The sequence below is a fragment of the Pollicipes pollicipes genome, unplaced genomic scaffold (assembly GCF_011947565.3).
Source record: "Pollicipes pollicipes isolate AB1234 unplaced genomic scaffold, Ppol_2.1 Scaffold_4881;HRSCAF=5763_pilon_pilon_pilon, whole genome shotgun sequence".
NCBI classification, from domain to species: Eukaryota; Metazoa; Arthropoda; class Thecostraca; order Pollicipedomorpha; family Pollicipedidae; genus Pollicipes; species Pollicipes pollicipes.
In genome coordinates this window covers 16,364,058-16,379,770 of record NW_023596576.1, presented here as the reverse complement: position 1 = coordinate 16,379,770, position 15,713 = coordinate 16,364,058, and the positions used below count along the sequence as shown (strand labels likewise).

At 49.2% G+C, this 15,713-nt stretch overlaps 1 protein-coding gene across 1 annotated transcript in view; it reads right to left on the bottom strand.

The window, feature by feature from the left end:
* Positions 1-4,349, bottom strand: part of LOC119100035 (uncharacterized) — a 9,909-nt gene extending 5,560 nt beyond the window's left edge. The window contains exon 1 of the mRNA XM_037223150.1: positions 4,324-4,349. Coding sequence (XP_037079045.1) covers positions 4,324-4,349 — 26 coding nt within the window. The remainder of the gene's footprint in view (positions 1-4,323) is intronic.
* Positions 4,350-15,713: the final 11,364 nt, after the last annotated feature.

Genomic DNA, 15,713 nt, shown 5'->3' with positions numbered 1-15,713 from the left:
TGGGTTGGTGTGGTGTGTGTGTGGTGTGTGTGTGTGTGTGTGTGTGTGTGTGTGTGTGTGTGTGTGTGTGTGTGTGTGTGTGTGTGTGTGTGTGTGTGTGGTGTGTGTGTGTGTGTGTGTGTGTGTGTGTGTGTGTGTGTGTGTGTGTGTGTGTGTGTGTGTGTGTGTGTGTGTGTGTGTGTGTGTGTTGTGTGTGTTGTGTGTGTGTGTGTGTGTGTGTGGTGTGTGTGTGTGTGTGTGTGTGTGTGTGTGTGTGTGTGTGGTGTGTGTGTGTGTGTGTGTGTGTGTGTGTGTGTGTGTGTGTGTGTGTGTGTGTGTGTGTGTGTGTGTGTGTGTGTGTGTGTGTGTGTGTGTGTGTGTGTGTGTGGTGTGTGTGTGTGTGTGTGTGTGTGTGTGTGTGTGTGTGTGGTGTGTGTGTGTGTGTGTGTGTGTGTGTGTGTGTGTGTGTGTGTGTGTGTGTGTGTGTGTGTGTGTGTGTGTGCGTTGGTGTGTGTGTGTGTATGAGCTTGAAGCATTGCCGTCCACTGCACCGTTCTGTCGTCATGAACCATGACACCCTTCCCACGACGGGGCTACAGTGCCCAGCCGGATGATAGGAAGCGAACGCTTGTTTATCAACAACCATAACGCCCAGTTGTCCTCGAAGGCGTAAGTTGCCACGGACACGAGTACTGCATCAGGGGCAAAGAAAAACGGGAGGGTGTCATTCAGACGGCTCGGAACTAAAGAGCGGAACGGCACGACTCGTGCATAACAGTTCAGAAAGTACCATGCACGGCCAGAATGCAGTGAGAAGTGCTTATTTTCTGGTTGCAACACGCATAAACGCGAGTTGGAAGGCAGCAGAAGTGTTTGACCTGCGTCTGCTTTGCTGGATTGCATATATATGTAAAAGAGAAAGCGAGAACCGTTGAGGCGCCCGCGAATCAAATAAGGAACGAACGGCAATATGGTGAAACATAAGATAAAAGTCAGGCATGGGTCAACAACTACAATCTCAAAGGCCTGTGTGCGTAAGGGTGAAGGAAGACAGATCGACAGGTGTGTGATATAAGGTTAACATAACTTACGAGACAACAGGCATACCCAGGGGCGGGGAACAATCACCATGCTTACGAACGAAGAATGATCCGACGCCTTCCTTTTTATCGTCATTTTCGGTAATCTTGCTTTCAAATTTTGTGAAAGGGCGATTTGCTTTATTAGAATACTGTTTATCGACCTCATCCCGCGCCCTAGTGCAAGGGTCTTGTATGCTGCTGTTCTTCATATACCTATTACGATCAATGCCTATGCATCTTCACATGCCTATCGCAACGACAGCGGGCCATTTTGGCCAGGATTCGCAAAACAGCCAATTTCCATCGAAGCTGAAATTTTGTCTCAATTTTACCAAAAGCGACATTGAAATGAGTGATAAACGTGAAACGTCGGAGAGTTGCACCGAATGGGAATAAAATAACCACCGGATTTTCATTTTTCTAATCGTTTCCGTACGCAAGTTTTCTCGATTGTGAATAAGAAAGCCTAAACGTTATCTCTTAGTCCTTAGCCAATCCAACATTATTAATCCCTTAGTGAAGGGGGAGGGGCGGACACCACTCCCCATATATTTGGAAAGGGGTTAATACCCCTCCTGCCCCACCGCCCCTGTTCCCGTGCCTTTGAGTATAATGAATAGCCAGTGGTCACTACGGCGTTCGAATTCAGACAGTGACCTTACGATACACAGGCAAATCAGTCAGTTCATCAAACTTGCCTCGGTCGATGTAGGTGAGCGTTCGAAAAAGCGCGATCAGAGTGTCTTTTATGATCTCTCCAGGCCCGATGCCAGCATATCTAAAGAATGAGAAGGATACTCAAATGGCAGTGAGAAAATGAGTTTGCAGCTGCCGCACGTCACGTGGCATACTTAACAGGGGAGGAAAAGACCTAACCCGTGCAGCGCATGCACGGGATGAGCCGGCTGTCAACTATGCTTGCCTGAGTTTGGGACATTCCACAGCCACCCAGGGCACGCTGATAATGAGGTCATAGGTAAGCTGCGATTATGACCCGAGCAGATGGACGTGTCCTTGCTCATCTCACCGGAAAATGGGTTTACCCTCCTCAGTTTGCTTATGGGGCTTCGCAGGCACGTGTTGGGTACGCCCTGCGGATGACAGCATAACTGCTTTCCTTACTCTCGATCGTGGCCTCGGGAGAAATTCCGCCAACTGCTCTTTTACAACGTGGATGGCTGTTTGCTTACGATGCCGTTTACGCTGCTGCGTCTTCAACGAAGTGTTCGGATCGTGTGTCTGACCAGCACCCTCACCAGATTACGGTCACAAACACTGACGGCTTGTCCGGCGCCTCTCCCGGGAGGCCGGTCCCGCCCCAGCGGCTGTAAGCACCGAGCGATCCGTGGGAGGCATTGCTGATTGATACTGTGCATATATCAAGCAGACGGCTGGCAGGCAGCTCGCCGACGCCGACGAGCGTGGAGGTCACTGGTTTCGTTACCCGTCATCTGTCTCAGCCCAGGTGCAACAAATCACATAGCCGACGCATTGTGATGTCAATAACATAGCCATGGTATTAAGGGACGACGCGCGCGTCGATAAACAGCTACGGTGTCGATTGAAAGAGTCATTTGTTCGCCATCCCTTCCTCTCAGACCAATGTAGTTTCCGAGCCGCATGAAATTGTCCGTTTTTCCTTTACTTTATGGGGCACTTGATTTCGCCAATGTCTCGCCCGATCTTGCAAACTGTACTAAAATATTCCGGAGATTTTGTACGCGAAAAACTTCGTTTATTAGCGAGCGCGCTGAAAAAGGCACCCGACACATTGGGCTCCAAACAGGCTACTCAGAAATTATCTGAGACGCAGGGCGCGAGGGCTGGCCATTGGGCTGGGCGGTTCTGAACAGGCCAGAACGAAGGATTTCGTGAGTCGACCAGGTGTGGCAGGGAAAAGGACATCCTCCATGGTCTCCAATCTATGTGGCAGCCAGGTGGGCGAGCAGACGGCGTGCCGAGTACTTAGATCTACGGACAGATCGGACTCGCCGCACACATGCAAACTACCTGAAACTGACATCTAAAATTAAACTACCACAGATTACTTAACTATCCACTTCTGAATCGGAAATGGATACACATGCAGACTGGTGTGGCCGTACGCATCTATACCGAGACGAGTTATGTCTTGCGATATTTCATGTTGCATTGCCGTACGCTGTGTTGGTTCTATTTTCCAACGGGAGTAAATGTAATCCCTCTGATCAGGATGGTTGGGTGCGCCCCTGGTGACCAATCAGCGGGTCGTGGCTCGACCCTCCGCCGGGGCCGATTCTAGTCCTGAGCGCTCGCGGGCCCTTTGGTCACCGGGTTATTAAGTTGCTTTCAAAAGTGCGTCATTTGTATACATGCATGTGGACATGTAAATGAGTCCCCGTTTGCACACAAATTGGCCTTTTGTGGAATGTAAAGGATTTCCTCTGCGAACCTGCATGGAGTTGCCTTGTGGCTTTTGGTCTCATTTGTCCCGACCGAAGTGCACCACTGCAACAAGCCTGAGGCTATGGATTGGCCAGTGGAATCCAGGTATGGTCGGATTAGGACTCTTGCTATAGACCCTAAAAGACTTCATGATTGCCATAGACAGGCTGATTCCACTCTGAATTGTTTGGACGGAATTTTGTTGCCCAAAACATCGCTGTTAATTATGATGTAATACCTAACACTTTCACACGCCTCCAGTGCAGGAGAAAATTGGACCGCCGCCGAAAAGGGCTGTTGAGTTCCAACACTTAGGCACATCCCGTGTAAAGCCCTAGTTGCGTAAAACTAACCCTCGACGCTTTTAAGTCAACGAACGACACGTTAAGGTCTTATACAAAAGGGGTAATACAGACGCCTGGTGTCGGCAATTGCTGGACTGCGTTAAGTTACGCGAAGTCTCGTAAGACCGGTGTTAAGGTGACCGGCTCTGTAAAAAGGTGCGAAAAAATTTGTTTCACAGGTACAAGTTAATGCATTGCTACACGCTGACCACAAATATGGTTTCAAAAATGTCCCGTCCTCTAGTTTTTTTCTCTTTTCACATCGCATGGAACGCACGATAGCATTACGAGTAGGTAAAATTTGGTAATAATGTAGTCGCAACATATCCTAATTTCTGGCGGCATTACCATCAAATGAGCTCAATGAGACGCCAGCATCAGTCAATACCAGACGTATTGTTACCGTAGCGTCTCTCTATGCTTGTAGCAGCCTGTTGCGCCCCTTTTGGTCGAATTCATGCCCCCCTCGCCCCCCCCCCCCCCCAGCCACTCACCGGCGGATATTTTTGGCGGCACTCATTGGTGTATGCATGGCCTGTATTATTTTGCTATGCCTACGATATATCTATATCTTGGAAGTGAATGGAAAAACATTGGCATGGTAAACAGCATTTTCCCATTTATGAATTGCATGTGCTCCAAACAGCTGTGCCCCCCGTCCATTGACCGTACATTGACCAGGCCGCCTCCACCCGTCACGGGCGCGGGCGGCTTGGCGCGGGGTGAGCGTCTGGTCGAAACACCCACTCCATGATTAACGGCCGAAATTCTATCATTGACGACTTTCACGTAGAATAATGAACCCTTCGCGCTTTAAATGTGCGTGGTGAACTATTTTGCGCTTTAGAACAAATAAGTTTTACGACTTACTTATGACGCTGAAATGAGCACCAAGCATGCGTATTTCAAACAGTTTTGAATTTGGGCTTGGTGGTGACATGGAGTGCGTCGCCTTCTTATATCATTTTGCCTGAATACTGTCAATTTCGTTTACGTTTCCTCCTGCTATGATATGAAAGTAGGCCACGCTAAGCGCCCGTTAGTGGAAGTTGTGATATGAATTCGACAAAAGTCAGATTCACATGATGGAGGCGCCGTTCACACAAAAATGGGTCAGCCACACACAAATTGGTATTCGGATTTGCCAGCCTCCACTACATAATTTACTTTCTTGAGCTTGCGTCATTGAGAGAGCCATGATGGTGAAGTGTGAAAAAGATGAGATGATGGCGGTAGGTCACGATCACGAGCCGGTGAGAAACTGTGAGGTGTGTCAGTTGGTGAGCATTCGAGACGGATTTCACTTCCCGTGGCTCGGAAAGATAAAGCGCAGGCAACCATGAGAAGGTTATGTAGTGAGGAACACAGCCTGAAAAAGACAAGGAAATGCTGTGGTGTGGCTGGTATGAAAGCGCTATTCAGCATAATCAACACATCTGCCCAGCTGAGCGTGTCATGCTACCATGTAAAGACCATGGACTTTTGACAGCCCAGACGATGCTGAAGACAGTTGATGTTTATAGATGGCCTTTGCAGCAAGACCACGGCGCGATGGCAGAAGCGGGATGATCAGAGGGGCAGCGCCAAGCCGTGAAGCGATTGCTCAGGATGCCGGAGGCGCCCGGGTCCAAGCTGCTTCCAGTCTGGACGCCATGCACAAACCACTGTTACTGTTGACGGAAAGGTTTGTAATAAACCTGATTAGAATAGCTGTTTGCGTGGACGCCAAACCTACAACGTTGTATTTCTTCCGATGAACATCACGCGGATGCATTAACAAGGATTCGTATAGGTATGCTATGAACAGTATTGCTCTCAGATTTGTGAACCGTTGCAGTTGGCAGATGATGTAAACAATTATCCGTCAATTTTGATGCCGTGGTCGCCATTCTTTTTAATTTTTCTCCTTGTCCACTTTTTATCGGCGAATATATGAAGTGGATGCTGTGACCAGGTGTCCCACCCTCTTACGGCCGCTAACCACTTCTCACGTATAGCTGTTCGTAACACACACAGTTCATCAATAGAGCGGTACTCTTACCAAGCATCTTTCATTCAATCCCAAGACATAAAAGCTCTTTCATTTAATCCCAAGACATAAAAATATGGTTCGTATGGATATATCATGCACACCATGTGTGCACCAATGTGTGCCACCAAGAATTTCCGCCGGATGAGGGACGAGGGGGGGGGGGGAAGGCACATAACCAGGCCAGAAGGGGTGCTAGATGTTTGTAGTAGGAGCACAACTCCCCAGGTCCACGGTTACAGCGTCTCTGGCGTTGAGGACGCACGGCCAGTGAATTATGCATATGTTTCTTGACCACACTGTCCGTTTGCTGTCGTGCCTTTCATGCAAAAACCGTGAAAGGTAAAATCATTGAAAGGCCAGGATATCCACAGAAATTTCGATATTGCAGCTTTTGAGATGATATTCGTGCTCAACGCGCACAAACACATCGAAATAGACCTAGGGATAACTACTTTTCGAAACTGTTTGCTCTATTGGTCGCCCTAAAATACCTTTCAACTCATTTTTTTTCTCTCAAAAGTGCGATAATTGCCCAATTTCAAGCAGAATTTTGCGCACCCTCGGCACGTCAAAATATGTGACAGACTAACTCTGATGCTGTTAACGGCAGCGACTGTATCTAATTGGCGTTTGTTTAGCTGTGCGTAAAATAAGAAGGTGGAGGAACTGGCGTATTGTTAAACAGTCCTGTGTCCCACATTTCCGTGAACGCAATGCAAATCCTTCCAGCACGCCCTCACCGCCTCTCGCCCCAGCAGTTTTTTATTTTTATTTTTGCCTTTTTATTTAAATTCATTCGCCCTCATTTCATTCTGAGCCCAAACCGAGACCCCATTCATTCCTCTCCTTTCAGTGGAAAAACCCAGCTGAGGAAGGCATGCTGGCTGGCGGGGTGCGGTGAAAGACTGCTAGCAGGGTCACAGGTGTCGCGCCAGGCCTGGGAGAAAAGCCCACACAGCCAGGGTGCCGGAGTGACAAAAAAACTAGCTCGCGCACATGTTTTGTGATGCTTCCTTCATTCATTCAACGATCACCCATATTTTACAGGACATGGCAGAAGTAACACCTATGAACACAACTGAACCTCAATGGGAGCTCCAGCAAAGAACATACTGCGTAAAACATTACAGGACAGGCTGGTTCAAGAAAACCCACTTCCATGCATCAGTTAGAATGTGAGAAGCCCCTCCAAGAGCAGAATTCCGAACAGGGTGGCTCACTTCGAGAAGTGTGGGACCGTGGAGAACCTCAGTGCAGCCACTGAAAACCGCCAGGTCACTCAGGACACCTCAGGAGGCGCCCGGCCGAGTTGGTCGAGAGCGCGAGAGTCAGTTCAGCAGAGTTCGAGACGCTCTGTATGCAAGCGAAGCCAGTCCGTCGGTGTATCCCGTGAGACCCACAGCAGAGTGCGAGTGAACGATGTACGGAATACTTACCCACACAGAATGCAGACGAGGCAGACCCTTACAGCCTCAGACCAGGAGCAGAGACAAATAGGAGTCCATTTCTCGGTCGGCTTGTAAGGACGTCATAGGAAACTTTGTGCTGTGCCCCAAGAAATGCACGAAGCTAAATGGCGGTCATCTCGAACACATGCTCTAGAATGGGGAAGAAAAAACAGACTCTCACTTGTTGATATGATGATTTTAAACACAATAAGCTAGTCATAACCAAGTTTCATTCAGTTCTGACAGAAAACGAAGAAATTAGGCCTATCGAAATTTAGGAACCGTTTTTTTGGGTCACCCTGTATATGGTGGAGAACATCCTGACATTTTCGTTTGGAGAGCGGGGCGTACAGGATTTTCGTAAGCGAACGCTGCCTCAGGGTGACCTGAATACTGGGTCTCACACCCTGGTGCCGCCTGCCACCGGCTACAATTATGCATGTATTCAGCTGCCCCGACTGTCGAGCCTGTTCATCTTTGAGTTTCGTAGTGAAGGGAAAAAAATCCTTCCCGAGATCGAGCTTAATTAAACCCGACGCTCGGAAGTGCTGAGGGTGGAAAAGCCTGCTTTGTGACGGAGCCTGTTATGATATAGGGCTGATGTCTCTGCGTGCCCAGCCGAGGCAGCATCCTGACATTAATCGAATAACAGCGTGCATATGTGTCCGTTGTGTGTGGACTAACTGACAATTGCGGCGATGAACGAGCCTTCCGGTACCACGTCAAGGTAAACCCGACCCGCGTTTCGGTGCTGGGCGTGGGCGTCATGGCCATTTTATGCCATATGCGTTCAGCCATTAACGACAATTTTGTCTGTGTGGAGCCTGGGCGGCGGCAAAAAATCTTTGACTACCCTTGCTAGTCACTGAAAAATGAGATCAGCACATTTTGGCTTGGGAAAAACGGGTAATCAAATAGGCAAGAAAGCGAATAGGCGCTGTCGGTATTCTTGCACACACGCGCACGCGAGCTCATGCATAAAATGCAGATTCAACGGCTTTGGGACGTTGTTTCAGGGTTGACGCTCAAATTTCGGCGACCCGAGTAACATCTAATCAGCAACACACTTGTCAAAGTCGCAACGACGTCGGCGTTCGACCAGGAAGCGACCAATGTCGTGTTTCCCGAAACCGATCTGGAACGCAACACGTTGACACCTAAACCGGCAGGCTTGGGCCGTGAAATTGACATCGACGGAGAAACCAGTTATCGATGACCAGTACTCACCCAAACTACTGACATTTTTCCAAATACGTTGGTCGCAATCGCCCAGCACGTCAATCGCTGCAGAAACCCCGTCTTCGTTGGTACAAAATGACGCGTCCATTTGCCGGCCCGTCGCCGACTAGGCATTGGCATTGAAGTCGGCGAGCTCGTACTGGCGGTTTTCCTCGCGACGGATGGTCATGCGCGTCCTCTGCGAATTTCGCAGCCGAGGATCGCAGCTCAGCATGCGGACGTTGACCTCACGACATCGAGTGCAATAGTTTCACTGGTTAACCCTCGCCTGATGGAACCATTTTTACAGCACCGCCATGCGGGAGTGGAAGGGCCTGACAGGCTCCCTAGTAACTTTTGAACTGATACAGGTAGGGAAACGGGACGAAAACCAGCGTACTGCTCGTTGCCTAAGCTATCTAAGTGTGTTCAGTTTTTTTAGTTACAGGTCAATAGGTGACCTTACAGATCATGGCATTAGCCTTTAAACGTTCATGCGGGTAATCACCCAGATGTTGTTGCACCCCATGAAATTATATTTTAAACTCAAAAAGGTATAACTGGCAAACTGTTCCACAAAAAACTCCCTTAGCAACAGCGTCTTCTTAGCTGCCTTCCAGTTCAGGTAATAAAATGGTTTTGGGGTTTGGCTCGTATAAGTGACTTCACAGGCCACGGAAGCATCACCAATGCCGACACGCCCACAGAAGTGCGTGATGTAGAGTCCCTCTACCGGCAGCTGTCATGCTGAACAAGACGGGTTGGCGGGGAAGCGACCGCTGGAATGATGGTGGTATGAACAATCCAACAGTACTTGTTTTCTTACTGGGTGACTTTGTGACCTCTGCGGTCAAGCCAGGACGCAGAGGTCACGAACGTTCAACACGTTCGGGTCACGCATGCTTTGTATTGCCATGTCGCGCAGATGTCTATGCTATGGAAATAGGATACACGCATTTTGAACTGTTTGACAATATTTCATTTGGGTATAACGTAGACGATATACATTTAACATCTGACATCTGCATTTGACATCATCGGTCAAACTTAATTATGAGGTCATCTCCTCTCGTATATCTGTTGCATGACGACTACCCACGTTGCGACGACGCGATAAACAGCATCCGGCATAACCGAGCATGTGAATGTAAATAAACAACATGACGGACGATCAGGACCAACAACAAACATCACTGAACAAAGTAGAAAAACACCACGAAAAATCCAAAACATGCGCACACACCAATATTCGGGTTCAGAAAAAAACCACACTTATCATACCACGACACCTATCAGGAAGTTGAAGTACTGCTTTCTTGATTAAAGCTAAAGCTTCTATGCTTGGAAGAATTCGGTGGCTTAACTTGTCGATACAGCAAAACGGCAATGTTTCTACACATGCTATACACAAACTCATGTTGCACGCGTTAGCGAGTACAGCACAACGTTTTGCTTTTGGTTTTGTCTAACTGAGACTGTCTGTTGTAATTTGTATCTTTTTCGCATTTTGCTGTCAAATAGCTTGCAAAAGTGCCCGTTTTTAGCCACCAGTCATACCCGATAAATCGAAAGAAAGTCCACCCTGGCATGCGGGCACTCAAGCAAGGTCCTCACCTTACTTGAATTTTGAAGACGTCGCTTACATGCAAGCAGCCATTAGCAAAGCTAGTTGAAAAATGGACGATCACTATTAAAGCACCGCTGCATCAACCATGGCGAGAGCTTTGCCTCGCGATACCTACCCGCTCTAAATTTCTATGAACCAGCATGGCCTTGTCTCAAGAAATTTACTGGATTGGGCGCATGATTCGCGCCAAAATAATGCTGACGTGATGGATCGTAGTGAAACTTTGCAAGTGTTGGTGCCATAAACCTAATAAGGGAACCATTAATAGTACCAAATGCAAACATAATAAGGGAACCATTCAGCATGTTTAACTTATCTTGACCCCTAATGATCTCACCCCCCATCCCAGACACAACCTGACGTCATTGACGTAGAAATCGATTATATTCATGAAACAAGCAGGCAAAATCCCAAGAAGCCTGCCAGCACTCAAAGCCCTCAACCCACGCGACGCGATATTTGCCGCCCTTACGTGTATTGCTCAGCTCTTTCGCTCCTTAGCCCCTGCTAGGATGGTAACAAATAACGTCAAAATGGAGCATAGAGAAGAGCAATGAAAACAAGACAGAAGCTTACATAGTTTTTGCCGAATATGGTCTGCTGTATACAGGTGGCAAACTAGAGTTCTGAACGTACGAAAAACATGACCTCGACACGTATGTGAAGGGTATACAATTCACAAACGCGTTGCTTCTTTGCAAGGACGTGTGCATGATTAAAAAAAGATAGGGATGTAACCAAAATACCAGTGAAATCTAGTACAAATTTCGATTTATCACACCTGGTGCAGGCTAAAGTTTACTTGTGACGAGCGGTAGTATCGCAATCTTCATGCCTCCCTGTCCACGTCGAACTTAGAAATGTAGACATTTATGCACATGCAGGGGCTTTAGTGCCAGTCTCAATGCTCACCTACGTCGCGCTGAATCATGGGCAAGTGACTGATCCATTAATTAACTTCGGTTAGTAATGCAACATTACACCTATCTCCCACATATCACGCACACAACCAGGAGCAAACGCCTGTCGATTACAATATTACAATCTCCTCGGTATTGCATCTCAAACAGCACTCACTCCTGCAAGCGCACGTGATATTAACGCAGAGTGCACCAGCCAAGCACGTCCTCCAGATCTCCGAGGAGGTGCCTGATCAACGGACCATGCGCAGCTTCCTCCTGTGAAGAAACTCCTCGCGGAGCCCTGCCTGTCTGCGCGCTGTCTGTCGTCGGGCGCTGAGAACACGGGGCACTTGAGGGCGGGTGGTGGACGGCTGCGCAGAAGCATGAGCACGGTCGTGTGTGGCACTGCCGTGCTATTGATTCGCGCTGTCACATGAGACCCAGACTATGCGTTGCGTTCGAATTATCTCACTGAATACTACGCACACCTCAGATTCAGACAATGTGACATCCCCTTTGACAGCTTCTGGTTCATGGCCGTCGGGCATATTTGCCTCTTCCGCTTTGGGATATTTTCTCACATTTTTGTTTGGTGCCAAAGTAATGTTGTGATATTCAGGAACTCTGCCGCGTGTCGCAGTAGCACTGCATACTGCTGCTTCTATGCCAACGCTTCATCTCAGAACATTTCTTGCGGAACGCCAAATTGGTGTGTGAGCTGCGCATTGTATGTTTATGCTTGGCCATGCACCAAACTGAGGCATGTTATTGAAATACCTGAACAGGCTAGGAAATCGAATATTCTTGACGTTTTATTTAAAGGGTTAGCGTATTGACGTATTTTTTCGTGGCGTATTTTTTCTTTGCAAACATTAATGGATGCTTTTAATATTTTTCCATCAAAATGCATAAACATAAATTTCTGGACGGTGAAAATGAGCGCATGCTGCGGGGCCCTCCCCTACCCCCTTCACTACGTTTTTATCTTTTGTTACAACGCATGCGTCAGTGGTCTTAACGTCGGTGTAAGGCCGGTGCTCGCGCTGTTTATGAAAATGTGCATAAACTCAGAAAAATGTACAATTAAAGCGGCAACGTTGATTCTGAAAAGGAGGAACCCATGAACTAAATTGCTGCTGTCCCCTCTGCTGCTAACGCTGTTAGCGTTGGTAGTTTGTAAACGCAGGTGGCAAGCACGTGGCACGTGACACAAATGGGCTGGCCGAGACGTACGAATCAGTGGTGCAGCCAAGGGGAGCATCATGGGGCCTTAGCCCCCCCCCCCCCTCTCGTCAGATTCGAGCACAGGTTTTCACCACCGTCCTACTGAATATAATTCCGAAATCTGGTGATCAGGAAAGCAGCTTTAGTTCTATATCTCATAATCTAGTGAGAATACTGGCGGATAGCCGAGTGAATACGCACACGGTATGCAGCTGAGACAACTTTTTAAGACACCAGGGCAAACCAACATCAACAGTATACGGATGCGCCAGGCACTGTACCTATGTAGCTATACTCTGCACTTGTGGGGTCTGTTAGCCTGCTCGCAATGCGTAGACGTTGTCAATGGAGCAGTGACTCGTTCTTAAAAATAGCGTCCCACTGCAAGTCACAGTAGCCCCCCCCCCCCCCCTACAAATCATGGTTGTGCGCAGTGGTAACTACTTGTACAATTTGTCTATGCTGTCTATTGATTATGACTATTGATCGATGTGAAGGAAATAAAGCACCTGCTTAGCAATGAAGCTATTCAATCTAACAGTGTTTGACTGGGTCATTTAAATCTGATACGCAAGCATAGTTGGTTGATCAGGCCAAAACCATACATTGGTCTAACAGTGTTCGACTGGGTCATTTAAATATAAGACGCAAGCATAGTTGGTTGATCAGGCCAATACCACGCATTGGTTTAACAGTGTTTGAATGGGCCATTTAAATCTTAGACACAAGCATAGTTGGTTGATCAGGCCGATACCATGCATTGGTCTACTGCTACGATTGGGGAGCTTTTGAAGGAGGCGAAAGTCAGCGAACACAGTCATTGGACACCAAAGCGTCTATGTTGTACTGAATGGAACCAGAAGAGAAGGAAATGAAAGGGAACACAAAATTCATGTATCAATCATAATAATGGCGTTTCTCTTGCGGTTCGGCGGACCGTTGAGCGGCGAAACGTCCCGGCAGCTGACTGGCAGCTGGCGCTTCCATCCGGGTGAGAGTTCCGAACTCACTGGCAGCCGGAGCTTCCCTCCGGGTGACAGTAAGAACCTGACTGGCAGCCGGCACTTCCCTCCGTGTGACAGTACCTAACTGACTGGCAGCCGGCGCTTCCCTCCGGGTGACAGTAAGTACCTGACTGACAGCCGGCCCCTCCCGCCGGGTGACAGTACCTAACTGACTGGCAGCCGGCACTTCCCTCCGTGTGACAGTATCTGCCTGACTGGCAGCCGGCACGTCCCTCCGGGTGACAGTACCTACCTGACTGGCAGCCGGCGCTTCCCTTCTGATGGCAGTTCCTGCCTCTGTCTGCCCCCTCGGCACCAGATAGCGTCCCGCCGGTCAATATTCTGCCATATCACCCACGAAGCCGTACATTATTCATGTAGCGGGGATTGCTGTGGTGTCTACGGTGACGTCTTCGCCATGCAATATTCCTTGCCGGCGAAGGCAAATCTGTCAATGTACCATTCTTTTCGTGGCATAGACTGGTGTGGTGTCTACGGCAACTTCTTGGCCACGCAATGCTCGTTACTGGCGAAGGCAAATCTGTGAATATGGTGCCTACAGATCGGAGACGCATGCACATACGTTGAAATAATGTGCTTAGTATGAAATCATGTGCATGAGATTCGGTGCCAACGTCCGGTGTGAGCACTCAGCAGTACATTTTCAGTGATGTGGGCTGGTAATTGTAACCAATTCTTTATTTTTGCACATGCTCTTCTCATCAAGTCTCTAAGCTTTGTGTTAACTGGCAGAATAACAAACGATTGAGTAAAGTCTGGAAGACGTGTTTGCAGTACGACAGGGTAACAATCCACCGCGCACCCCAGTTCGGGGTCTCTCTGAAAGCCATGAAAACACAACAGCCTGATGGCGTCTGACATCTTGTAGGCGACAGGCTAGAGGGTTCGCACCTCTATTGGACTGTAGCAAGTGGTACCATCATCTCTTACCATATAGGACGTCTCGGGATTGAGCCGATGCGAGATTCGGAATGCACCCTCTTCAGCTTCTTTCAGCTCGTCGCTGAAAGAAGTGGAAAGAATGCGCCACGAGTGTCGACCTTTCTGCGCCATCAGCCGCGCGTCTGGTGTGAGCTGTGACACAGCCATTGCTCACGGAGGCCATCGGGTGCACCGACACGCGCGGGTGCGTCGGAACGACGCCAGCTACGCCAGCCTCACCACTGAGTTGTTATCGCTCCACTGAAGGCTGAGGACGATGCCGGGTCACCTTTCGTTTGCAACTGAATCCTTCGGTGGGGACGCGGAGGTGATCGGGCCTGTAGGACATGCATGACGCATCCAGCGTGAGTTGGCCGATGCTCCAGCATCATGGGCGACCTGCAGCGCTTCATTCCGCTAGAAACCATGGGGCCTCGTAGTGGCAGGATGTTTATTACTGGACACTGGAACCCATAGTTAGAGAAACATTCATTTCAGGTGAACAGCGCTTGAGAGACGTTTGAACTTGATGGTGATGAGAGAAACGGCACGCGGACTCTGCTACCGTCGTTACGCCGACGTGAGTTGGGAGCGTCCTGCCGCCCAGCGGTCGAGACCCGACTGGCTCATCTCAGTGGAATGCTTTCACCAAGCGCAACTATGCACAGGTTTTCTGGCCCACCTCCATCTCCGCACCAACTGGCCGATGCCGTTGGTCAAATCATCGATGGCTTAAGTGGTCACATTGAGTGTAAGCGTATTTTGTTATTCTAGTTGCTGCTATTCACTCCATTTCTTCGTAACGCTTAGGGGCATGCTCTCGTACATGTAAACATATGAAGTTGAAAAGCTCGTTTACCAGCACCGGTAGCCGGCCGGCGCGGGCGGCGGGCGGCAGCCAACGCTTCCGCGAGCCACGCGCGGTGGGCCGACGCTGTAACATTGACAGAGCCTACATCACAAATGTATGCTCAATGCATATGCGACTCAGTACCATTGTACTCAGAATCAAAGAAGAAAGACGCCTGCCTAACCTTCATGGCGTTAAGTACCTGACTGGCAGCCGGCGCCTCCATCCGGGGGGACAGTTCCTAACTGACTGGCAACCGGCACTTCCCTACAGGTGACAGTTTCTAGCTGACTGGCAGCTGACGCTTCGCTCCGGGTGACAGTAAGTACCTGACTGGCAGCCTGCACTTCCCTCCGGGTGACAGTAAGTACCTGACTGGCACTCCGTGACTGGCAGCCGGCGCTTCCCTCCGGCGAACAGTACCTAACTGACTGGCAGCCGGCGCTTCCCTCCGGGTGACAGTAAGTACCTGACTGGCAGCCGGCGCTTCCCTCCGGGTGACAGTAAGTACCTGACTGGCAGCCGGCGCTTCACTCCGTGTGACAGTTCCTAACTGACTGGCAGCCGGCGCTTCCCTCCGGCGAACAGTACCTAACTGACTGGCAGCCGGCGCTTCCCTCCGGGTGACAGTAAGTAC